The following is a 26,817-nucleotide window of genomic DNA, read 5'->3' on the forward strand; positions in this document are numbered from 1 at the left end:
CAGAGACCTTCCCCCACTGCAGCACATGTGAGCTCGGCCACACCAGACAGGCTCTCAGGCCTCCTGGCTTCTGACAGACCCAGTAAGTTTGTCCAGAAACATGGGAGTGGAGGTTCTAGGGTGGGCTCATCTTTCCTGGCCAGCCCTGTCCCCAACCAACAACCCCCACACCCTGGCCCCACTTCTCAGCTGCTCAGACTCCATCTATCTCTAAGTGATGCCTTTGAACCACCCCCCAGTAATTTCAGCTCACCATGTAAGGACAACCCAGATGACGAGGACCCAGAAGAATGTTGGGCCCGGTTTGGGAAGGATGACACGAACCCCACCACACACACACAAGCTTGAAGAGTCACATAAACGGAAGAGGTTACCATCTGAACCAGGCTACAACAGAGGGCACCATCGGGGACAACTACCTCACAAATGGGGGTACAGAGGTCTGTGTCCCTGGTGGGCACAGAAAATGTCTGCCACTCCTCACTCATCACACCCGCTCCCCTCTTCAGCCAGACAACCCTCACCTCTGCTGGTCTTCCTCAGACATGGATTCTCACCACTCCCTGCCAGTCTAGAGGATGCCTTCTTAGGAATGAGAGAAAGGCACCAGGGATGCCTGGCTGGACATCAGCCCCCAGTGACCAACCAGGACTTGGTGTCACTGTCTGGGTGGCCCTGTGTTGTCCAGCAACTTCTTCATTCTCCCCCTGTACTATAGTCTCATCTGTGGAGGGCCTGCCTCAGGGATGGTTCTTGGACCATCTCTCTCAAGATTTCTCAGGGTTGGCATTGAGGGAGAACTGCTGCCCTGACAGCATCAATGGGAATCCAAGAAGAACTCAGCCAGTGAGCAGCCAGCCTTTAGGAATTAGGACAAAGGCTATTATGGGAACCCAGAATGGATCCTGCTAGTGAGATACAGCATTTTCTTTCCAGTCAGTTCTCAAGAAGTCCCACTGTGTCTCTGTCCCCCACCCCAACTGGGAGCTTCCCAGGAAAGCTGAGGGTACTGGGGGTGGCAGACAGGTAGGACTCAGGCTGATTCCATCAACTTCCAGACAACAGAGCATCTAGGCTACCACATTACTACGCTATGAGGCCTTCATGTGAATAAAAAAAGGGGCCCACTAATGAGTGGGGAGGAAATGGAGGACAAGCGTTTCTTCCAGATGCTCCCAAACCAGGGTCTGTGAATTACCAAATGACAATCTGGGAAGGCACCTTGCCAGACCCGTCAATAGACTTCACCCCCAACACACACACACACACACACACACACACACACACACACACACCAAATAAATTGTTGTTCTCTCCCTACCAGGGGCATCCTTCCCCAACTGGTCTGCACCCCCTAGAATCAACAGCAAGGTGAGTGGCTCAAGCAGAAACCAAGAGGCAGGAACTACCTCCATGTTTCCTGCAGCACCCACCTAGTTTCCCCAAGTTCCCCTATCCACCTGGGAGTCTCTCTGACCATCTCATCTCCCCTTGCCCCAGAGCTATTCCCGATTCTTAAAAGAAATTGATGATTTGGGTAGAGACTTCACATCATCCTTGGCTATGGACACCATCCAGGTAAGGACAGAACCCAAGGGAGGCAGGTGGAGGCATCTCATAGAGGACTGGGGAAACCTTGGTTTGGGAAGAGACAGACCCCAACACACTGGTACCCTACTCTGAGTCCCCATCTCTCCTGAGTGGGTGGGAAGAGCAGACACACAGAGTTTGTACTCACTGTTAGACACCACATGCACAGATTAGCATCTTTCTTCTCGCTGTTCCTGCCCTTTGGGTTTATATCAACATTGGCATTCATGAACAGGGCTGACCTCTGAATGACTGGATTGCAGGGGCGAAGACTCAGGGAATCCCATCTGGTACCATTTAAATCTCCAAATAATTGGTTTTCTGTAGCCGAGTCGGTAGAGTCTTCCTGTAGCTCCTCTGGTGCAATATCCACTGGTTCTGTGTCCCCATCTCCCCACTCCCCACTCAAGAACGTCATACAGGTGGTTGATGGCCTACTGGAGAACCCTGAAGACCTGAAGACCTGTGCCCGCTCAGAGCAGCACTCTGTGGCCACTAACCTGCTCTTCAACATGGAGCATGTCTTCAGAGAGCTGAGCAAGATCCCACCCAATGAGTCACTGACCTTTAATGCAGCTGGAGGCACAGGTAAGTACCAGGCCTTCTGCCCCTGGCTCTGCTCTGTCCATTCTCCACCTCATTCCAACCTCAGAGCAGCTTTGTAACCACACTTGTATCTCAGTGTTATTCTCATAAATAAATTAAAATAAAAGCTTGAAAAGAAATGAATAAATTGTGCAAAGTGAAATAAGTCAGACAGAAACAAATACTGTATATCACTTGTATGTGGAATCTAAAAAACAAACTCATAGATACAGAGACCAGACTGGTGGTTGCTAGAGGCAGGGGGTGAGAGGTGGTTGACAGGGATGAAAGGAGTCATAGGCTACAAACTTCCAGTCACATAATAAATAAGTCATGGGGATATGAAATACACAGCATGGCAACTATAGTTAATAACTTTGTATTACATATAGGAAAGCATCTACATGAGTAAATCTTAAAGGTCCTTATAGCAAATCTTAAAAATTTAGTAACTATGTATAATGACTGGTGTTAATTAGACTTATCGTGGTGATCATTTTGCAATATACACGTGTTGAACCATCTGAACATCTGAAAGTAATGTCAGTTATAACTCAATAAAAGAGAAATGAATACATTTATAAATAATATATTTTCCTTATAAAATTAATTATGAACAGATGAAATAAAGATAATGAAGAATTTAAAATATAAAAGGCTTCAAAAGAGAATAATTTACTTTATTTTAAAGAATATATATTTAATATTACTTGATATTTTAAATGATTTGTCTTATTGAGGTAAAATTCACACAACATAAAGGTCACCATTTTAACCAATTATACAATTCAGTGGCATTTAGTACATTTGGAGTTATAATCATCACCTCTTCATCTAACATATTTTCATCACTCAAAGCCAAACACAGTACCCACTAAGGAGTTGCTCCTCATTTCTTCCTCCTCCAGCCCCTGGCAACCACTTACCTGTTTTGCCTATTTGGAACATTTCATATAAATCAAATCATTAGGTACATTACCCTATAATTTAGCTTCTTTTGCCTAAGAATGTTTTCAAGGTTCATCTGTGTGGTAGCATGTATTGTCAGCAGATGATACTTGGCACCAATTCAGACACAGACAGGAATCCCCAATTTGGGGTGTGGTAAAGAAGAAAAGTACTCAGTGCAAAATAGTTCAGTTGTGGTACAGCAAGGCTGTGAAAACAGAACTGCTGAAGGACAGGCCCTCTCCAGCTAAACCTCTCTTCTGCTCCTCAGCAGTCCGCTCTACTCTGCTCAGCTCTGCTCCATGAAGCGCAGGCCTGCTTTACTACACTTTAGTGAGACACCTTCAGTGTTTCAGCACAGCCCGGGAGACACAGCCCAGGAAACGAAGCAGCTTATATGGACAAAAGTCCTCACCCCCAGTTTCTGATTGTTCCATTCTCATGCAAATGATGATGTCAAATGCATACAGTTTGATTGATCTAAAGGGTACTTTCCTGATTGGTCAGAATAGAGACTGTCTGATTGGTTGCCACTGGGCAGCCTTGGCTGGATGGGGAATCCTCAATCCTATTGGTTGAAATAGGATTCCAGGAATCCTCTATAAGGGCTGGCTCAGATGGCAGGCATTTTAGAGTACAGACAGGCCCTTTAGCATAGAGACAAGTCTGTGATGTACAGTTCGCCTGAGAGGCCCGGTGCAGGAAAGGCTGCTAGGCTTCTGCTTTTCTTTAATTTGAGCCCAGTTAGCTACCAGGAGCCCTTCTTAATAGGTGTCTTTGGTTACTCAGGGTTCACAGTATCATATTTCTTTCCTTTTTGTGGTTGAATAATATTCCATTAGATATGGATATACCACATTTGTTTATCCATTCATCTATTAATAGACATGTAGGTTGTTGCCTCCTTTTGAGTATTGTGAATAATGCTAATATGAATATTGGTGTACAAGTTTTGTCTGAATAACATTTTCAGCTCTTTAGGGTACATAACTTAGAATGAAATTTCTAAGTGATGTGGTAATTCTACATTCAACTTTTTGAGGAACCACAAAACTATTTTTCCAAAATGCCTCTTCCATTTACATTCCCACCAGCAATTTACTAGGGTTTTCATATCATCAGAAACACTTGTTATTTCCATTTTGTTTTGTTTTGTTTTGTTTTGTTTTGTTTTATGGCTTTTCTAGTGTATGTCAGGTGACATCTCATTATGGTTTTGTTTTGCATTTCCCTAATGACTAATGCTGTTTAACATTTTTACCTGTCATTTTTGAACATTTGAGTATGTGTTTTAGATAAACATCTATTCGAGTCCTTTGCCTATTTTTAAATTTTGATTGTTGAGCTGTAAGCATTTGCAATATATTCTAAGAGGATATCCTATAAGATACATGATTTGCAGCTTCTGTGCCACTCCAAAGGTGGTCTTTTCATGTTCTTCACCATCTTCACTAATGAACAGATGCTTTGGGTATGATGAAGTCCACTTTATCTATTTTTTTCTTGTGTGTACATGTGGTATCATATCTAAGAATCCATTTCCAAATTCAACACCATGAATATTTGCCCTTACATTTTTTCCTAATTGTTCTAGTTTTAGCTCTTAAATATAAGTCTTTGACTCATTTTAAGTTCACTTTTTGTTTAATGAATGAGGTAAAATGCCAACTTCTTTTTGTATCTATGGATAACCAGGTGGCCAAGCACCATTTGTAGAAGAAGCTACTCTTTCTACAGTGAAGGATTTTGGCACCTCAGGTTGAAAATTAATTGAACATAGACAAGTGAGTTTGTTTCTAGACTCTCAATTCCATTTTGATGGTCTATATGTCTATCCTTATGCCAGTATCATACTGGTTTCTTTTTTTTAGTTTAAATATAATATTTATTTATTTATTTATTTATTTATTTATTTATTTATTTATTATTTTTTAAATTAGAATTGACATTCAATATTATTTCTTATTATTTTCTTTTTTCTGTTTTATTTATTTTTTTTAGTTTTTGTTAATACATATTTTTAAAAATTTTTTATTGATTATGCTGTTACAGTTGTTCTATTCCCCCCTTCATTCCCTTCCACCCTACCCCCCGTCCCCACCATAACCCACCCTTTAGTTTATGACCATGTGTCTCAAGTTGTTTAGACTCTATATTTCCCATGCTATTCTTGCCCCCCATCTATTTTCTATCTACTGTCTATGCTACTTATTTTTCTGTACCTTCTCCCCCCTTCTCCTCCTCCCACTCCCCTGTTGCTAACCCTCCTTGAGATCTTCATTTCTATGTTTCCACTCCTGATCTAGCTGTCCTTTTAGTTTGCTTTTGTTTTAGGTGTGGTTATTAATAACTGTGAGTTTGTTGTCCTTTCACTGTTCATGTTTCTTTAACTTCTTTTTCTTCAATAAGTCCCTTTAACACTTCATATAATAAGGGCTTGGTGATGATGAACTCCTTGAATTTGATCTTATCTGAGAAGCACTTTATCTGTCCTTCCATTCTAAATGAAAGTTTTGCTGGATAGAGCAATCTTGGTTGTAGGTCTTTGGATTTCATGACTTGGAATACTTCTTTCCAGCCCCTTCTTGCCTGTAAGGTCTCTTTTGAGAAATCCGCTGACAGTCTGATGGGGACTCCTTTGTAGGTGACTATCCCCTTATCTCTTGCTGCTTCTAGGATTGTCTCCTTCATTTTAATTTTAGCTAATGTAATTATGATGTGCCTTGGTGTGTTCCTTCTTGGGTCCAACTTCTTTGGTACTCTCTGAGTTTCCTGGGTTTCCTGGAAGTCTATTGCCTTTGCCAGATTGGGGAAATTCTCCTTTATTATTTGTTCAAATAAGTTTTCCACTGGTGTCTGTGCCTTTCCCCCTTCTAGTACCCCTATAATTCGGATGTTGGAGCATTTAGAGATGTCCTGGAGGTTCCTAAGACTCTCCTCATTTCTTTGAATTCTTGCTTCTTCACTCTTTTCTGTTTGGCCATTATTTGCTTTCTTCTGGTCCACTCCATTGATTTGAGTCCCAGTTTCCTTTTCATTGCTATTGGTTTCCTGTGCAATTCTATTCATTTCAGTTAGTTTCACCTTCATATATTTGTCTAATTTGTGGCTATAATCAACCAGTTCTGTGAGGATTCTGATCACCAGTGTTTTAAACTGTGCGTCTGAGAGTTTTGCTATTTCTTCATTGCTTAGATTTATAGGCTCTGGGGCTTTGAGATCTTCTTGAGCCATTTTTGGTCTGTTCGCGCCCTTTAAGTGTGAGGAAAGGAGCCTTGGACTCCCAGGTTGCTGGGTTGTGACGCTGTATGTGGAGGCGTGGTCAGAGCGGGGAAATGGCGGTACCCTCTGCTGTTTTGCACTGCTGGGTGAGGAGCAGAGCCTTAGGTGGTTCACCATGGCCGGGCCACTTAGAGTCGCTGGGTTATGATGCTGTATGTGGAAGTGGGGTCAGAGCAGGGAAGTGGTGGCACCCTCCCTGACACTTGCAGCGGGGACCCGCTGGGTCCCTGTCCAATCGCCCACTCCCTCGCTTGTCTATCTACACACAAATGCGCAACCACAGTCAACCCACAGCCCTGCTCCCTCGCTGTTTCCCCTCGCTTGGTCGCTCACTCAGTCGCTCACTAGGTCCAACCCTGCACCTGGATTCCGTGCGCCTGAGTCCATCTGACCGAGTTTTTCTGTGCTACCCCGCTCCACCAGCTGCTGGTTTTGCCCCTTACTGGTCAGACTGAAGAATTTGTTTTTAACAGACTTCCGAAAAGTTCAATTTTCTGTGTTCTGGCTGTGTTTTCTGTTGCTAATATTTAGTTGTCTCTAAACTTAGTTGTGTGAGAAGACACAGATGTCCACCTATGCCTCCATCTTGGCGGAAGTTATTTCTTATTATTTTCATGTGTACAGCATAGTGGTTAGACATTTATATAATTTACGAAGTGATCCCCTGATAAGTCCAGTACCCACCTGGCAACATACATAGTTATTAAAATATTATTAACTATATTCCCTGTGCTATACTTTACATTCCTGTGACTATTTTGTAACTACCAATTTGTACTTCTTAATCCCCCTTTTTCTTTTTTACCCAGTCCCTTAATTAGACCTCTCCCCATGCAGCAACCATCAGTTTATTCTGTGTATCCATGAGTCATATTCTGGTTTGTTTATTTTGACCTTGAGATTCCACATTAAAGTAAAGCCACATAGCATTTGTCTTGCTCTGTTTGATTCATCTGATTTAGCACAAAATCCTCTAGGTCCACCCACATTGCCACAAATGGCAAGATTTTTTTTTTCTGTGGCCGAATAAGATTCCAGGGTGTATATGTATGACCTCCTCTTTATTCATGTACTGATGGGCACTTCAGCTGCTTTCATATGTTGGCTATTGTCAATAATATCGCAATGAATACAGTGGTCCATCTATCTTTTTGAACTATTACTTTGGATTTCTTCAAAAAAATACCCAGAAGTAGAATTGCTGAGTCATAAAGCAGTTTTATTGAAATTTTTTAGAAACTTCTATACTATTTTCCATAGTGGCTGTAACAATTGTACCACCAACAATGCACAAAACTTACTGATTTTTGACTTATTGATGATAGCCATTCTGACAAGTGTGAGGTGGTATCTCATTGTGGTTTTCATTTGCATTTCTCTGATGATTAGTGATGTTGAGCACCTTTTCATATGTCAGTTTACCATCTATAAGTCCTCACTGGAGAAATGTCTGTCACATTCTCTGACCATTTCTTAATTGGATTATTTGTTTTGTTTTGGCTTTGAGTTGTATGAGTTCTTCATAAATTTTGGATATTAACCCCTTATCAAATGTATCACTAGCAAATATCTTGTCCAAATCCATAGGTTGTCTCTTTGTTTTGTTGATGGTTTCATTTGCTGTGTAGAGCATTTTATTTAATACAATCGCATTCATGTATTTTTGCTTTTCCTCTTCTTGCTTTTGGGGTCAACTTCATAAAATCTTCTCTAAGACCAAAGCCGATAAGATTAATACTTATGTTTTCTTGTATGTCACTTATTGTTTCACATCTTATATTTAGGCCTCTGATCCATTTTGAGTTGTGCCTCCATTTTGTTTAGTTCTTTTGTGTAGTTTTCTCTTCTTATTTCATTTGTGAGAAGTTTCTTTGTCTCCTCATTTTGGTTATTTCTCTGTTTGCTTCTATGTATTAGGTAGATCTGCTATGTCTCTCAGACTTGTCAGGGTGGCCTTCTGTAGCAGGTGACCTGTGAGTCCCAATGGTGCAGTCTCCCTGATTTCTTGAGCCCAGTGCTCTTGGAGTGTCTCTTGTGTGAGCTGAATGTGCCTTCCTATTGTAGTTGACTTTTGATTGCTGTTGGCACATCAGTGGGTAGGGTTGACCCTCAGGCTGACTGGCTGTGAGGACTGTCCATAACTACTGTGTATGAACTGTTGGGTAGGGGCTGATTCCATGGTGAGGAATTTGCACCAGTGGGGCTCTGGTGTCTGTGGAAACCACCCTTTGGTTGTGCCACTTGTGGAGCTAATCAGGTACTGCTCTGTTGTAGTCTGAAGTCAGCTACCAGGTATGTTGGTTCTGGGGCCAGTGATCAGCACAGGGCCATCTTGTAGGAGCTACAAATCTATCCATGACTGGTAGCTGCTTGTGCTGAACCTGGAGTCCTGTGGAGGAGGTCTGTGAACTGAGACAAGCTGCCATCTGTACCAAGCCTGGGGGCTCTCAGAAAAGGCCACAGGCTACCAAGGACTGCTGCTACTTTCCAGCTGCCTGTAAGGCTCCACTGCTGAGTGAGCCTTTAGCTGTGTGGGAGTTGGGTGAGGTGGGGTCTCAGGGATTCACCAGGATTGGGCAAGTGGTGTTCATTAGGTTAATGCAGATTCAGATTTGGCATCAGTGCTGAGCCTGGGGCCAGTCATCAAAAGGCCAAGGGCACAATGAGACCAGCCACTGACTGCCTGGAGCCTGTGGACCTTTGAGAGTTTTTAAGAAAGACTGCAGCATGGGCCAAGGCTGCCTACCTGCCTCTAAGCAGCCTCCAGCAGTACATGGGTATATGCCAGCTTTTTGCTGCTGAAAGAGCCTTTGGTGGGGCCTGAGTTGGGTGGGGAAGGGTTTCAGGGAATCCTCAAGGTGGGGTGAGTGATGTTCACCAGGCCAATGCAGATTCAGATTTGGTCGTGTGGGGGAAGGGCTCAACACAGAAAAGGTGGTGCTTGCCTGCCAGCTGTGTGGGAGGAAGACTCAACATTCAGACAATGGAAGCTCTCCTTCCAGCCCTGGCCCTGAGGCCATACAACTCAGTTTCTCCCTGTATGTCTCTGGTGCCCCTGAGCCTCTCTCCCTCTGCCAGAGCCCAGGGTAAAAGTGCCTGTGAGTATGTGAGTCTGTGTGCAGACCCTTTAAGAGGACACCTGGCTTTCCAACAACCGTTCATCTCACCCAGGTGAACAGAATTTCTACTGATTCTCACCGCCAGATATGGGGGCTTTTCTACCCAGCACTGGTACTTCTGACTTGGGAGCCCAGTGTGGGGCTTGGACTCCTTCTTTTTAAGGGGGGATCTCTGCGGCTGAGACATCTATCTGAGTTCTCAGCTGCTGTACTGAGTGTGCAGCCAACTTGTCTCCACCCCCAACCAGTCTTGATGTGGCTTTTTCTTTATTTCCTTGGTTACAGGACCTCTCTACAGCTAGTCTTCTCAGGGTTACAAGTTGATTGTTTTGTAATTTAGAAGTGATTTTGATGTGGTCATGGTGAGTAGAGTGTTTACCTACTTTGCCATCTTGACTGGAACTCAGTACCATATTGCTCTGATTACTTTACGTTGGCAGTACCTCTGAAATCAGGGACTGTGAATCTTCCAGATTTGTTTTTTATTTCTAAGGTAGCTTTGAGTGTTTGGGACTCTTGCAATGCCCTATGAATTTTAAGATGATCTTTTGCCTTTCTGTAAAAAGAAATAAATAAAACTCATAATATTGATATGGTTTAAATTTAGTCTATAGATCACTTGGAGGACTATTGCCATCTCCAATCCATTAACACAAAATGTCTTTTGATTTATTTATGGTTTAAATTTTTTCTTGATACTATTTGTAGTTTTCCATGTACATATGTTGAGCTTTGTTAGATTAAAATATTTCCAATATTTGGTCCAATAATTGTGCATCTCTGTATATGAGAGATATTGGTCTACAGTTTTATTTTCTTGTGATGTCTTTACTTGACTTTGTTCTCAGGGTAATGGTGACTACTTAGAATAGAATTCTAAGTCATAGAATTACTTAGTGTTCCTCTTCTATTTTATGGAGCATTTTACAAAGGATTAGTATTAATTCTTTCATAAATGGCTGGTGGAATTCACCAATGAAACCATCAGTTATGAGCTTTATATTTTGAGAAGTTTTTGATTACTGGTTCAATCTATTTACCTGTTACAAGTCTGTTCTAACTTTTTATTTCTTATTAATTCAGTGTTGGAAGTTTGTTTGTCTCTAGGAATTTCTACATTTCATCTAGGTTATTTCAGTTGTTCAATAGCTGTTCATGATATTCTCTCATAATTCTTTGTAAATCCATAAGATATATATGCTATTATTATGTATACCAAACATTATGTGTAATATTGTTATTATGTGTGCCAAATAAGACCATTATATATAAATAATATATATTATTTAATATATAAATATGATGTTATGTAATATATAGATATTTTATATAGATTATTTATATAATATATTAAATATATATGATAGGGTATTATAGCAGCCATTGCAGGTGCAGTGACTACTCTAACTCCCTTATGTAACTCCCACAACTCACAGAACTGTCCCTGAAGGTAAAGGAGAAAGGACAATGGAATGTCAGCTTGAGTGTCAATAAAGCAAAGATGCTGCTGAAGTGGGATACAATTCAGGAATCCAGAGACTCAGGTAATGGCTGAGATGGGGAGAAGGTCACTGAGGCTTCACAGTGGGACAAGATGCCCAAGGATGGGGCAAATGGAAAATTGAAGTCTAGAGGAAAGTGAGGGCTATGGTGAGTCCACAAGGAAATATTCTACCTGAAGAAGAAGGGGTCCTATTGGGCACCCCAAATGTCAACCTTAACCCTGCCCTGCAGGCCCTTCTGTGGTGGGCCTTATCTCTACTCCAGGGATGGCCAAGTTGCTGGCAGGGGCCCCCCTCATCCTGGAGACTGAGGGACCAGAAGTTCTGCATGAGACGCACATAGGCTTGCCTCAGGGGGTCTCCCCCATCCTGCTCTCAGATGTCATCTCTGTCTTTGTGAGCAACAATGACACCCAGAACCTCAGCTCCCCAGTCACCTTTGTCTTTGAGCATGTGAGTTCTGCAGGGTGGGGCTGTGGGTGTGGAAGAGGCCTGAGTCTTGTCACAGTCTTGGGGCTCAAGGGGCTCTCCCATCTCCCCAGGGAGGCCCTTCACAAGCAAGGGTCAGCATTTCTGGGCACCAAAACCACCAGCTCACACCTGTGCCCTGTTCCTACAGTCAGAGACCCCTGGGCCAAGGCAGCAGGTGCTCTGTGTCTTCTGGGATCATGGCCAGAATGGAAGTGGTCACTGGTCCACCAAAGGCTGCAAGATGGTGGGCTCCAGAGACACCAGCACCACCTGCCAATGCACCCACCTCAGCAGCTTTGCCGTCCTCATGGCCCAGTATGATGTGCAGGTGAGAGACCTAAGAGAGGCTGACTTCAATGACTATTGCTATGTCATAAATTCCCACAGATGTTGCTCTTTAAACACACACACACACAAATTTGTTATCCTGCAGAATCCTCAGGTCAACCATGTAACGCAGTGTAGCTGGGTTGTCTACTCCAGGTCTCACAAGGCTGAAATGACTATGTGTGCCAGGCCTGCAATCTATCTGAGTCTAGAAGTTCTCCTCTAAGCTCCCTGGTTGCTGGTGGAATTCATTTCCTTGCAGTTGTAAGACTGATTTCTCACATCCTTGCTAACTGGAAGTAGGGTGCCACACCCAGCTCTAGGGGCTACCTGCATTCCTTCCCATGTGGCCCTCTCCTCACCCTCCCACAGTAGATCAGTGCTCCTATCTGGAGGCCAGCAGGAGAAGCTCCCTCACATGCAAACTTAAAGTTTGAATCATTTTTTCCAAGAGCCTAGATCAGTTAAGGGCTCATCTGATTAGGTCTGACCCACCCAAGATAAACTCCCTCTCTTCAAATCAATTGATTGTGGATCTGAATTACACCCAGACTGCCTTCACAGAAGCACCCAGATGGCATTTGACTGACAACCTGGAAGCAATTATGCATACACGTGTGGGTGGGGTTATGGTTGCCAAACTAAGATTCTGCCTACCAAAAGGATCTTCAGGACAGCAGTAATCAGGGGCAGCAGAAAGAAGGATTTGGTGATGGCAGAGGTCAGAGAGGGCCAGGGAATCCAGTGAGTACAGGTGAATTAGTGGCTGTGTTTGCCTCCTCCCCTGTCCTGTTGAGCTGGTTACTTCTCTAGTTCAACAAAACCAGAAGCTTGCTCAGGAGACTTCAGGTAAGGGGACATTTACTGATATAAATGTGGCACCCACATGAAAATAACCATGAAAAAGATAACAACCATATGGCCACATCTCATAGAAGCTTCCAGAAGTATGAATAACAATATATGACCACGTTTCCTCTGGCCACATTGCTAGATAACACAATATCCATACTTGTATTTACATACCATTTTACATTTACTGAAGATTTAAAATATTTGTGTTTTGGAATTCCTGCCAAGATGGAGGCTGGAAAGTGTAGGTAGAAACCCTTCACTTCCCCACACAACTAAAATGATGATAACGACCAATCTAAAATTAATAAACAACCAAAAACTGCATGGAACTCTAACATCCAAGGAATTAAGAAAAACTCAACCAGAATAACCAGCCCAGTAAGGCGGATCACGCAGGCCAACTCAGAAAAACCTCGGCAAGAAGCTGTCTGCCAGCTAGAGCTTGGAAGAGCTACACAATAGAGGCTGACTTAAGGGGGAAACTGAGAGCTAACTGTGGGCTACAGGTTGGGATTGTGGCAGTGAGAGGTACTTCCAGTCTGACATGAGAGTCTGTTAGAAAGTGCACTAGGGTTGAATAGGCAAGTTGCATTGTTCCTTCTCTGGCCCTTCCTCCACAGCAAAGAGGGTTGCCCCACCTGGGTGAATGCTTAAGGCCCTGCCCCTTACAATTCAGCAGGTGTGCCAAGACAAAAAAAATATGACCCAAAAGAAAGAACACAGCAAAACTACTCAGAACTAATCGTTGAGGAGATTGCTAACCTCTCTGATGGAGAATTTAAATCCCTGGTAATCAAAATGCTTACAGAACTGATTGAGCTTGGTCAAAAAATGAAAGATACCCAAAATGAAACAAAGCAAAATATACAGGGAACCAACAATGACAAGAAGGAAGCCAGGATTCAAAGCAACAGTTTGGAAGAAAAGGAAGAAATAAACACCCACTGGATCAGAACAAAGAAACAAGAATCCAAAAAGATGAAGAGAGGCTAACAACTCTCTGGGACAACCTGAAACATTCTAATATCTGAATTATAGAGGTGCCAGAAGAAGAAGAACAAGAGCAAGAGATTCAAAACTTATTTGAACAAATAATGAAGAAGAACTTCCCCAATCTGGCAAAGGAAATAGACATCCAGAAAGTCCAGGAAGCTCAGAGAGTCCTGAAGAAGTTGGACCCAAAGAGGAACACACCAAGGCACATCATCATTAAGTTACCCAAGATTAAGGATAAGGAGAGAATCCTAAAAGCATCAAAAGAAAAAGAGACAATTACCTACAAAGGAGTTCCCATAAGTCTATCAGTTGATTTCTCAAAACAAACCTTGCAGGCAAAGAAGGGGCTGGAAAGAAGTATTTGAAGTCATGAAAAGCAAGGACCTACATCCAAGATTACTCTATCCAGCAAACCTTTCATTTAGAATGGAAGGGCAGATAAAGTGTTTCCCAGATAAGGTCAAGTTAAAGGAGTTCATCATCACCAAGAATATCATTTCATTATATGAAATGTTAAAGGAACTTATCTAAGAAGAAGATAAAAAGTATGAACAATAAAATGACAACAAATTTACAACTATTAACAAGTGAACCTAAAAGAAAAGAAAAACAAAAACTAAGCAAACAACCAGAACAGGAACAGAATCAGAAAAATGGACATCACAAAGAAGGAGGTCATGGGGAGAGGGAAGTGAGGAGTAAGGGGGAAAAGATACAGAGAAGAAGAAGCATAATTAGCAGGCATAAATAAATGGGGAAAGATAAAAATAGTACAGGAAACAGAAGACTCAAACAACTTATATGTACAACCCATAGACATGAACTAAGGGGCAGAGGGAATGGTGGAGGGTTGGGGGGTCAGAGTGGAGAGGGGATAAATGGGGAAAAATTGGAAAAACTGTAATAGCATAATCAATAAAAAATACTTTAAACAAAAAGAAAAAATTGTGTTTCAAATTCCAACAGAATGAGAGAGAAATACTAAAGATTGTTCATCTCATTCCCCTAATCCCAACACCTAGTACCTCTTGCCTCAACCAACCAAAGTTGTTAGTTTCTCCTGCAATTTTCTATGGATATTTTTATACATACAGGGTGGGCCAAAAGTAGGCTTCTGGTTGTTTGTGTGGAAAACAATACAATATAATAAGTAGCAATGGAAGAATAAACATTGTGTTTCAGGTACTCACAACCTATTTTGTAAACCTATTTTGCCCTACCCTGTATAAAATAATGCAGGTACTTGTTCTTTGGTCTTCTTCTGCTCAAAGACTTGGTGCTGTGTTTTTTTCACTGTTGTGAAAATTGTGTTTTATTTATTACATCTAAGAAACTTTCTATTCTAGCCTACAAAGAGACAGCTTATTGCCACATACCATTTCGTTCTGTGAATGCACCATAAATTATACTTGAAGGCCTCTCATAGAAGGCCTTGATCATCTCCTCATAAATAATGTTGCAATTATCTATACACAATTCATTCTTCTCACATGATAACATACAGCTTAGTCATGCCAAAAAGTGTAAAGGAAAAATAAACCCTGTGAACTCCAAGGATCAGTCTTGAGTGAAGACTTTCCTATACCTCAATTTTTCCAACATCTGAGTCAATCAGTTCAGAACCCTAGAAAATTCTAACAATATCCATAAATACCTAAAATTTACCTGATCTATTCCTAATTTTTTTGCACCCCCTGCCCCCCCGCAAAAAAAATTCTAAAATGGTGGAAGGGTCATTTACCCAGAGCAGAAAAGTGTGACTAAGATCTCCTCTTTGCTGGGTCCCAGGAGGAGGATCCCACCCTGGCTGTGATCACTTATGTGGGGCTGAGCCTCTCTCTGCTGTGCCTCCTCCTGGCGGCCCTCACCTTCCTGCTGTGCAAAGCCATCCAGAACACCAGCACCTCCCTCCACCTGCAGCTCTGCATCTGCCTCTTCCTGGCCCACCTGCTCTTCCTCACGGCCATTGACAGAACTGAGCACAAGGTACTGACACTGTCCCAAATGACCCTCTGACCTGTCAGAAAATAGAATTTATGGGGCCATACTGTGGTGGACAACTTAATAAAATGTCCTTGGATTCTGGGAAGGTTAGAGGGGTGAGTAGCCAATTTCACACTGACTGCCCCAACTAGCAGATACACTCTTTTTTGACAATTCCTGCAAATACAACAGAGGTTGTCCAAATGGCAAGGTAAGGACAAGCTCTGGGCCCATGCTCCCACTGACAATCCCACCTGGTGACTCTAACTTCTTCCCCCAGGTGCTGTGTGCCATCATTGCTGGTGCCTTACACTACCTCTACCTGGCCTCCTTTACCTGGATGCTGCTGGAGGGCCTGCACCTGTTTCTCACTGCACGCAATCTGATGGTGGTCAACTACTCCAGTGTGAGCAGGTTCATGAAGAAGTTCATGTTCCTTGTGGGCTATGGAGTCCCAGCTGTCATTGTGGCCATTTCTGCAGCATCCAGGCCTCAACTTTATGGAACACCTGCCCGGTAAATTAAAGTTCACACTGGTCTTATTTTCTCCACGTGAACAAGGCCATCAGAGAACCCATGTAGCACTTTACTTTCACTAGAATATGATAAACAGAGAAAAACACAGTAGTCACCCAAAGACATCTTCCTGGTTTCATGATTGCATTCCTTGAAAGAAATGTTTTTAAGAACTTAAAATTTCATTGTTTTAAATATTAATTATATAGTATGTTAAATATATATTCATATAATGTTGATTGTATTATATTAAAAACTAATACTATCATCATAATAAAACATTAACTAATATAAATTAATATTAAAATAAATTAGCTGGCATACTGTTTTATTTAATCTTTTAAATATCAACTCTATATTAATGACTCTTACATTAACAAGCATGATACATATTAATCCCATCTTATATAATAGTAAATGTATATTGATATAATATTCATTGCATTTAATGTTTGAAATCTTCTAGAAAGCAAAACTGGAAATGAAGAAATGGCATTGGTTGGTATAACTTACTTCTCTCCTCAGTTTAAGAGAAAAAAGGAGGATGATTTAGAAAATGAAACTGTGATCACTAGAGCTAAGATTTAGAGATCACTTCTGACATGCAATCATTGTTCTGAACAGTTTTCACATAGCAACCCAAGTCGTCCTCCCAACAACCCACTGGGGTAGAAACCAGTGTTGTATGAGTTTTATGGATGAGGAAACTGGGGCACAGAGATGACCAACACAGCCCAGATCACACAGTTGGTCCGTGGCAGAGCCAGGACCAAATCCAGACAGTGTGTCATTTACATACTCCTGTGCTGATAAAATTCATGTTTGCTGACATCAGAGGAGCCCTGGCAAGCTGCCTCCCCTATATAACTTGCATCAAAGTCAGCAGATTTTACCTCCAAAAGACCACAAAGTAAATACTGCAGCTTTGTGAGCCATGTGGTCTCTGTTGCAACTATTCACCCCTGTCCTTGTAGCCCAAGAGCCGCTGTAGACAATATGGAAAATGAATGAGTGCAACTGTGTTCCAGTAAAACACATTTACAAAGTCATGTGGTGGCCCCATTGACCCACAAGGTGCAGTTTGCCAACACAGCCTCAGTAGTGTTCACTTTGAGTCTTCTGGTGGCTCCATCTAACTCCATGGTTCTCACACCTCCCAACTCATTCACAAGCATCTCACTTAGGATCATTTCCAGTTCTATCATTTCTTTCAGTGTGGCCCTGAGTTACTACATTTTCTTAAGCATTACATGCCAAGCTGTGATCACTTGAGTCTCACTGTTGTCATGAGGAATAAATTATATAATGCACATGAGCCTGAATTACTACTATCAGTTTATTGTTATATTTTTATTATCATTTGGCATGTCCCCAAATTTTCTCACCTCTTTACACCTGCTCATCCTTCACATCTCAGAATGAACACAATCGGTTGTCTCAGGCACCCTTCCCAACTACCTGAACCTCCTATACCCCATACTAGGCTATTGCTCCAGCTACCTATTCTCATAGCTCTTCATATTTGATCACAAACTCATCACCTTGATTGTTCCTATTGTCTAATTGATGACCTTCCCACCCAGCTGGGGCCTCCCTGAAAAATAAGACCAGTCTATCTTAATTGCAACTTGTACTTCAGGTCAGTCACATGTGCTAATACAAAGGAGACAAAATATTCATCCAATAAGTTATCAATTAATTTATTGATTAAATCTTGATTTTTCATTTAAAAATGTATATACTTTTCTGCCAGCATATCTGAGGTCCAGGACTTAAAAAACCTTTTTGGAAGCAAAAACCTGATAAATTTGAAGATAAGTAAACAGCCAGGACCATCACATATATCCAAGGGCACACCCAAAGTTTCAATTATGAAAGACAAATAAGATAAGGAGATCTATAGAACATGGTACCTATTATTAATAATACTGTACTATAGACTTAAAATTTACTAAGAGGGTAGGTCTTTGCATAAGTATTCTTACCAAAAAAGCAATATTAATATTAATAATAAAGGAGGTAGAAGAAACTGTGGAAAGTGAAGGATATGTTAATTTATTTATTGTTTATCTACAAAGGCAAATATGTTCTCCGAACCCTTTCCATCCCTCTCCTAGATGCTGGCTCCACACACAACAGGGATTTGTATGGACCTTCCTTGGCCCTGTCTGCATCATCATCTCTGTGAGTAAAGGATGGCATCAGAGCATCCCTCCTGCTCAGCTGAGGGTCAGTCAAAGAGCAGGTGTATAAAAGGGGTAACAGGCAGGATGAACAAATATTCTGATTTTCCCAGGACCAAAGGGGCTTACAGAAGGCAAAACTTTTGGTTTAAAACAAGGATGCAAAGGTTCCGTGAGGCATTGGACTTTCAGTGCTGAAATGTGAAAATTCCTCTGTAAACTGCAAAAACTGGAAGTTGGTCACTCCATTTACAGGACAACAAGAACCAAGACTTACTAGATGGTCGGTCACTTTTTCTATGACTGCTATGAAATGCAAAAGCTTCTTTCCTGCTGAGTTAGGTGTTTGATGAGCTAGGAGAAAGCTATACAGATATGAAATTTATTCATTAAGCCTCGTGGGGTTTCCACAGATTAACCTGGCTTTCTTTCTGATGACCATCTGGATTCTGAAAAACAAGCTCTCCTCCCTCAACAAGGATGTGTCCACCCTCCAGAACACGAGGTGAGATAGGTCAGAGGGGCACACCGCCCCACACAAAGCAGGGTCCAGGAGCAGGGCCCTATGGTTCCAAGCTCCTGGTATCCTTTCACAGGGATTCTAAGAGGACAGGAGGAGAAAGCCAGCCACCTTCCCTGGAAACCTGCTCAGATACTATGCTTTGCTGCCGAAATGCAAGCCAAAAATATTTTATTTCTGCATAAAGCCAGCATGAAATTACCTCAGCTACAGAGGGATTAACTTTGTTCTGTTATATGTTATATGACACAGTATTGCTTCCATGGCCCTATAAAAATATCCAAAGAACATTTTCATGTTTATAAAACTCTTAGGAAATCACCTACCTGTTCCCAAAACCCAGCACATACCTTCATGCCCACACCTTTGTGGAAGCTCTTCCCTCTGTCCTCTCCACTCCTACACCTGCTATAATCAGGTTCTTTATGCATATACCACATCTTCTGAAAGGCTTGGGGTGTCCTTTGCTTTCCTCAACTTTGCACAGAATGAGTGGCCTCTATTCTGAGCAAAACATACCTGGGGACAGTTCACAGAAAGGGAGAAGACAGGACCAGTACTGGACAGGACCCAGGCAGAGAGATACTTCACACATCACAAATATTATAAGTAACCATTTGTTTTAATCTTTCCATGAAACTGTAAGGTCTGTGAACACAGAAATTGTGTTTCGTATTTTTAAACCCAAGACCCTGCACAGAGTCAGATACATCGAACATCTTCAGTAATGTCAGTTGAATGAAATTAGGGACAGTCATGATACGTTATGATCATTTTGAAACCCACATTGAAAATTATTACTACTTCAGTCCAAATCAAAATGCCATCACAGTTCCTAACACCATTTTTGTTTAGAGAATTATTGAGTGTAGAAATCAAAGTAAATCACAAGTCAGTCACATGCATCCATGGGTGGAGATGAGAGTGGCCTTAATCTGTTATTCTGGGTGCACCATGGGCTTCCCTTCTCCTCCTATCCAGAATGCTGACATTTAAAGCAATGGCCCAGCTCTTCATCTTGGGCTGTGCATGGTGTCTGGGAATCCTGCAGCTGGGCCCAGCTGCCCATGCCATGGCCTATCTCTTCACAATCATCAACAGCCTGCAGGGTGTCTTCATCTTCCTGGTGTACTGTCTCCTCAGCCAGCAGGTACCACAGTCCCACTCCCACCCAGCACCCTTTCTATTCTCAGTCCTCTCAGTAAGCTGACTCAGAACATGCTTTGCCTCTGCAGGTCTGGGAGCAATACAGGCAGTGGTTGAAAAGGATCAAGAAAACCAAAGTGGACTCTGAGAAGTACACCCTCTCCAGCATGGCCATGTCTGAAGCTTCCAAAGACAACGTGGTAGGTCCCGTATTGCTCTCAGAGCCCTTAACCAACTGATCCACTCAAGAAGCTCATGCCCATCACACTAGACAACTATGTGTATAGCAGGAGATGCCCTAGCACAGCTCCCGCTGCCCTCACTTGTGGACTCACTCCAAGGCATTTTCTTGTCATAAATAGAGGTTTACCTGTACTTTCACTCACTGTGTTTCTGTGCTCACCTTAACCTTGCAAATGATTACCTTCTCACTCCCCATGTGTGTAGAACACCCACTTTGTGTGATATGGTGCATGTGGTTTTTAATCTTACTGAGTGAGAAGACACAAAACTTCCTCATAAGCAGAGAGAGAAGTTATGGTCAGCTTAACAAGTGGGAACTAGTAGTGTGAAGCTGTGACCCACAAAGTGCACAGTCACAGCACCACCTCTTGTCCCAAGTCGTTGCAGGCTCCTCTCTATATGAAGAATGACAAATGCATGGTACATGTCATCATAACAGTCAGGGAAATAGGTGTTAGTTGGATTTCAGACTTTCCATCAGATTCTGCTACCACTTCTCATGTTTTCAACATACACAAATAATGCAAGCCAGGATGGAGAATCACAGAGGGCTGAGGAGAAATCCTGGGAAAGGCAATGAACATATGTATCTTCTGGTTAACAAAACCTTGTCTCATGCTTTTATTCACATGTTCTTCACATCTGCACTTGGAGATATGTATTATTATGTTTCCACTTGGTAGGTGAAGAAAGTGGGACTCACAGGGTCTATATGAATTGTATGAGGTTTTCAGACAATTCATTTATTTTCTCCCAACTTTCATGACCCCATCACAATGCCTGCCAAGCTTTACACATTTTTCTCATTCACTTGTTTGTCCAACACTCTACCACTGCTCTTTCCAAAATTTTTCACTCCTCAAAAAGCCTCATTCCTCTAGCTCCTCTTTCTAGCAAATTTTCTACCAATCTCTTTCACAGCAAATGAACTCAGCAGGATGTAGCAAAGTCAACTCTGTGCTCTCAAAACACCAGGCATTTGACACCTGGTTCATTCTCTCCTCATGCAATTCTATTGCCACAGACAAAATGTGCTTCTGGATAGCGAGCTAATCTTTCTTTTTTTCTTTTCTTTTTAATTTATTTTCATTGTAGTTCAAGTACAGTTTTCTGTCTTTTACGCTCACCCACCCAGTGCTACCCACCTCCCTCCCATTTCCTTTCCCCTTAGTTTGTGCCCATGTGTCCTCTATACTTGCTCCTGTAAACCCTTCCCCTTTTCCCCTGAAATTACCTCCCCTCTCCCCTCTGGTCACTGTCAGCCTGTTCTCTATTTCAGTGTCTTCGGTTATATTTTGCCTGCTTGTTTGTTTTGTTGTTTAGCTTCCTGTTAAAGGTGACATCATATGGTATTTGTCTTTCACCACCCGGCTTATTTCACTGCTTTCCAGTTCCATCCATGCTGTTGCAAAAAAGTAGAAGCTCCTTCTTTCTTTCTGCTGCATGGAATTCCATTGTGTAGATATACCATAATTTTTTGATCCATTCATTTACTGACGGGCACCTAGGTTGCTTCCAACTCTTGACTATTGTAAATTGTGCTGCTACGAACATTGGGGTGCATAGGTTCTTTTAGATTGGTGTTTCAGGGTTCTTAGCATATAATCCTAACAGTGGAATTGCTGGGTCAAAAGGCATATTCACTTTTAGATTTATTAGAAAATTCCATACTGTTTTCCATAATGGTTGTACCAGTCTGCAACCCCACCAACAGTGAACATGGGACTCCTTTTCTCCACAACCTCTCCAACACTTGTTTGTTGCTTTGTTTATGATGGCCATTCTTACCATGTGAAGTGGTATCTCATTATGGTTTTAATTTGCATCTCTCTGATAGCTAGTGATATTGAGCATCTTTTCATGTGTCTCTAGATCCTCTGTACGTCCTCCTTGGAGAAGTGTCTGTTTGACTCCTTTTCCCACTTTTTGATTGGGTTGCTTGTCTTCTTAGTGGGGAGTTGCATAAATTCTTTGAGATTAAACCCTTGTCTGAGGTATCATTGGCAAATGTTTTAGCATACAGTTGGTTCTCTTTTTATTTTAATAGTTTTCTTTAGCAGTACAAAAGCTTTTAGTTTTGATGAAATCCCATTTGTTTATGCTTTCCTTTATGTCCCTTGCTCTATGGGACATATCAGTAAAAATATTGCTGTGTGAAACATCTGAGAATTTCCTGTCTATGTTCTCCTCTAGGAATTTAATGGTGTCACGACTTATATTTAAGTCTTTTATCCACCTTGAATTTATTTTGGTGTATGGTGTAAGTTGGTGCTTAGGTTTGATTTTTTTTGCACATAGCTGTCCAGTTCCCCCAACACCATTTGTTGAAGAGGCTATTTTACTCCATTTTATGTTGCTGCCCCCTTTGTGAAATATTATTGGACATAGAGACTTGGGTTTATTTCTGGGCTCTCTGTTCTGTTCCATTGGTCCATGTGCCTGTTTTTATACCAGTACCAGGCTGTTTTGATTACAGTGGCCTTGTAATACAGTTTGATATCAGGTATTGTGATCCCTCCTACTTTGCACTTCTTTCTCAAAATTGCAGCTGCTATTAGGGGTTGTTTCAGGTTCCATATAAATTTTTGAAGTGTTTGTTCTATGTCTGTGAAATATGCCATTGGTACTTTAATAGGTATTGCATTGAATCTGTAAATTGCTTTGGGTACTATGGACATTTTGATGATGTTAATTCTTCCAATTCATGAACACAGTATATGTTTCCATTTGTTTGTGTCTTCCTTGATTTCTTTCTTTAGTGTTGTGTAGTTTTCTGCATGGAGGTCTTTCACCTCCTTGGTAAGGTTTATTCCTGGGTATTTCATTTTTCTTTTTGCTATATTAAATAGAATTTTTTCTTGATTTGTGCTTCTGCTGTTTCATTGTTGGTATACAAAAATGCCTTTGATTTCTGGATATTGACTTTGTATCCCACTGTTAGGCCAATTCATTTATTAGGTTGAGCAGTTTGGGGGTAGAGTCTATAGAATTTTCCTTGTACACTATCATGTCATCTACAAACAATGACAGTTTTGTTTCCTCCTTTCTTATTTGGATGCCTTTTATTTCCTTTTCTTGGTTGTCTGATCATTGTGACTAAAACTTCCAATACTATATTGAATAGAAGTGGTGAAAGTGGACAACCTTTTCTTCTTCCTAATCTTACTGGAAAAGACTTTATTTTTTGTCCATGAGTATGATGTTGGCTGTAGGTCTCGCATATATGGCCTTTATTATATTGAGGAATGCTCCCTCTATTCCCACTTTGCTGAGTGTTTTTATCATAAATGGGTGTTGTGCCTTATCAAAAGCTTTTTCCACATCTATTGATATGATCATGTGATTTTTGTCTTTGTTTATGTTTATGTGATGTATTACACTTACTGATTTGTGAATATTGAACCATCCTTGCATCCCTGGGATGAATCCCACTTGGTCATGGTGTATGATCTTTTTAATGTATTGTTGGATGCAATTTACCAATATTTTGTTGAGGATTTCAGCATCTATGTTCATCAGCAATATTTGCCTGAAGATTTCTTTCTTTGCTGTATCTTTATCTGGTTTGGGGATTAGGATGATGCTGGCTTCATAAAAAGAGTTTGGGAGTCTTCCATCATTTTGGATTTTTTTGAATAGTCTGTGAAGAATAGGGGTTAGCTCTTCCTTAAATGCTTTGTAGAATTCTCCTGTGAAACCATCTGGTCCAGGGCTTTTGTGTGTCATAAGATTTTTGATTACTGCTTCAATTTCATGTGCTTCTATTGGTCTGTACAGGCTTTCTGCTTCTTCTTCACTGAGTTTTGGAAGATCATATTTTTCTAGAAATTTGTCTATTTCACCTAGGTTTTCAAATTTCTTGGCATACAGTTCTTCATAGTAATTTCTTACAGTCATTTGTATTTCTTTGGTGTCAGTTGTAATATCTCTTCTCTCATTTCTGATTGTGTTTATTTGAGTCCTCTCTCTTCTTTTCTTGATGGACCTGCTTAAAGGCTTGTCTATTTTGCTTATCTTTTCAAAAAATCAGCTCCTGGATTCATTGATCTTTAGAATTGTGCTTTTAGTCTCTATGTCATTTAGTTCTGCTCTGATCTTGGTTATTTTCTTCCTTCTACTTGCTCTGGGCTGTCTTTGTTGTTGTCCCTAGAGTTCTTGTAGGCATAGGGTTAGGTTGTTTGTTTGAAATGTTTCTGTCTTTTTTAGGTAGACCTGTATTGCTATGAACTTCCCTCTCAGGACTGCCTTTGCTGTGTCCCATAAGTTTTGGGTTGTTGTGAGTTCATTTTCATTTGTTTCAAGGAACTTTTTGTTTCTTCCCTAATTTCATTCTTGACCCATTCTTTGTTTAATAGCGTGCTATTCAATCTCCATGATTTTGAGTATTTGGGGTTTTTTCCCTTGGGGATGGTTTCTAGCTTCAATCCCTTGTGGTCGGAGAAAATGCTTGGTATGATTCCAACTTTCTTGAATTTCTTGAGGCTTGTTTTGTGTCCTATTATGTGGTCTATGTTTGAAAATGTTCCATATGCATTTGAAAAGAATGTGTATTTAGCGCCTTTGGGATGAAGGACTCTGTATATATCAATTAAGTTCATTTCATCTAGGGCATTGTTCAATGCCACAATATCTTTCTTGATATTTTGTTTGGAAGATCTGCTTGTTTTTGACAGTGGGGTGTTAAAATCCCCTACTATAATTATGTTGCTGTCAATATCTTTCTTGAAGTCCTCTAAGATATTCTTTATGTATTTTGGGTGTTCCTACACTGGATGCATATATATTTACAATGTTTATGTCTTCTTGGCGATTCTTCCTTTGAGTATTATGAAGTGACCTTCTGGGCTTCTCTTTATGGTCCTTTTTTGAAGTCTATTTTGTCTGATATGAGTATTGCTACCCCAGCTTTTTTCCCTGTTTGTTTGCTTGGAAAATTTGTTTCCAGCCCTTTACTTTCAGTCTGTGTAGGTCTTTTATCCTGAGGTGGGTCTCTTGTAGGCAGCATATGTGTGGGTCATGCTTTCTTATCCAATCAGCTATTCTATGTCTTTTGATTGGAGCATTTAATCCATTTACATTTAAGGTTATTGTTGATAGTTACTAATTCATTGTCATTTTTATACCTGTGCTTCTCATTGTCACTCTCTTTTTCTTCCTTTCTTAAAGCAGACCATTTAGTATTTCTTGCAGAGCTGGTTTGGTGGAGGTGTATTCTTTTAGACTTCTTTTGTCTTGGAAGCTCTTTATTTGGCCTTCTATCTTGATTGAGAGCCTTGCTGGGTAAAGTAGCCTTGTTGTAGGCCTCTGGTTCTCATTACTTGGAATATTTCTTGCCATTCTCTTCTTGCTTGGACAATTTCATTTGAGAAGTCAGCAGCTAACCTTATTGGGGCTGTCTTGTATGTTACTTCCTATTTCTCCTTTGCTGCCTTTAAGATTCTCTTTGTTTTGAAATTTTGCCATTTTTATTATGATGTGTCTCGAAGTGGGCCTCTTTGGGTTCTTCTTGATTGGGATTCTCTATTTCCTGGATTTGTGTGACTTTTTCTCTCATCAAATTAGGGAAGTTTTTCATCGTTACTTTTTCAAGTAGATTTTCTATCCCTTGTTCTTCTTCTTCTCCTTCTGATATTTCTATTATATGGATATTATTACATTTCATATTGTCTTGCATTTCTCTTAATGCCTCTTCATTCTTTCTAAGCCTCTTTTCCTTTTCTTGCTTATTCTGCGTGTTTTTTTCTACTTTGTCCTCCAACTTGCTGATCCGATCTTCTGCTTCATCAATCCTGCTTTTGATTTCTTCCACTGTGTTCTTCCATTCAGATATTGCATTCTTCATTTTCTCTTGGCCTTTGTTGATATTACCATTTTCTTTTTCATGTTGATATAATTTGCGGTGAGTTCATTGTAGTTTCCCTGTAGTTTCTGGTAATTCACTGTAAGCTCATTGAGCTCCCTGATAACCATTGCTTTTAACACAATATCTGAGAGTTGAGTTGCCTTTATTTCATTTAGCATTATTTCTGAGGCTTTCTCCTTTCATTTCATTTGGGGATTGTTTCTTTGTCTTCCCATTGTTTGTGAGACTCTTCTTGTTAGCTTCAGCTTCTTAAATTGTTTCGTTCTGGCTTCCTGGGTTTATGGTGTGAACTTCTGTGGTAGAATACCTGTGAGATTCGGTGGTGTAGTCTGCTTGATCTCATGAGATCACTGGTCTTGGGCTGTTCTTTAAGTTGGCTCTGTATTTGTCTTTGGGTTTTGATTGTTTTGGGGTCTTCCTTTTGTGAGTTCTGCCTACCAGTTGGTTAATTGATGGTCATTCTGTCCACCACCTCTTGTATTTTGTTGTGCTGGTTAGGGCAGTTTGTGTTGAAGCTAGTTCTTCCATGTGTACAAGTTTTTGAGGATTTTCTTTCACTCTTGTTCAGTTATTCATACTGGGTAGTTTCTCCACTATTTATTCATATTTTCAGATAGGTCCTGGATTGAGGTTTGTGAGGTTTCCACTCCCTCCTTTACCTTCTTCTGTTGTTATCTGTTGGTGGTTC

The 26,817-nt window shown here is 41.0% G+C and overlaps 1 protein-coding gene across 1 annotated transcript in view; it reads left to right on the forward strand.

Annotated features, from left to right (window-relative positions):
- LOC119056034 (adhesion G protein-coupled receptor E2-like) overlaps nucleotides 1-26,817 on the forward strand; it is a 45,779-nt gene that overhangs the window by 13,498 nt on the left and 5,464 nt on the right. The window contains 13 exon segments of the mRNA XM_053671943.1: nucleotides 249-440; nucleotides 1,325-1,371; nucleotides 1,501-1,578; nucleotides 2,001-2,178; nucleotides 10,961-11,068; nucleotides 11,259-11,479; nucleotides 11,646-11,825; nucleotides 15,464-15,661; nucleotides 15,939-16,174; nucleotides 18,292-18,358; nucleotides 18,771-18,862; nucleotides 19,859-20,027; nucleotides 20,113-20,223. Of these exon segments, the coding sequence (XP_053527918.1) occupies nucleotides 249-440; nucleotides 1,325-1,371; nucleotides 1,501-1,578; nucleotides 2,001-2,178; nucleotides 10,961-11,068; nucleotides 11,259-11,479; nucleotides 11,646-11,825; nucleotides 15,464-15,661; nucleotides 15,939-16,174; nucleotides 18,292-18,358; nucleotides 18,771-18,862; nucleotides 19,859-20,027; nucleotides 20,113-20,223 (1,877 nt within the window).

Source organism: Artibeus jamaicensis, unplaced genomic scaffold, assembly GCF_021234435.1.
Source record: "Artibeus jamaicensis isolate MK-2021 breed Jamaican fruit bat unplaced genomic scaffold, CSHL_Jam_final contig_1870, whole genome shotgun sequence".
NCBI classification, from domain to species: Eukaryota; Metazoa; Chordata; class Mammalia; order Chiroptera; family Phyllostomidae; genus Artibeus; species Artibeus jamaicensis.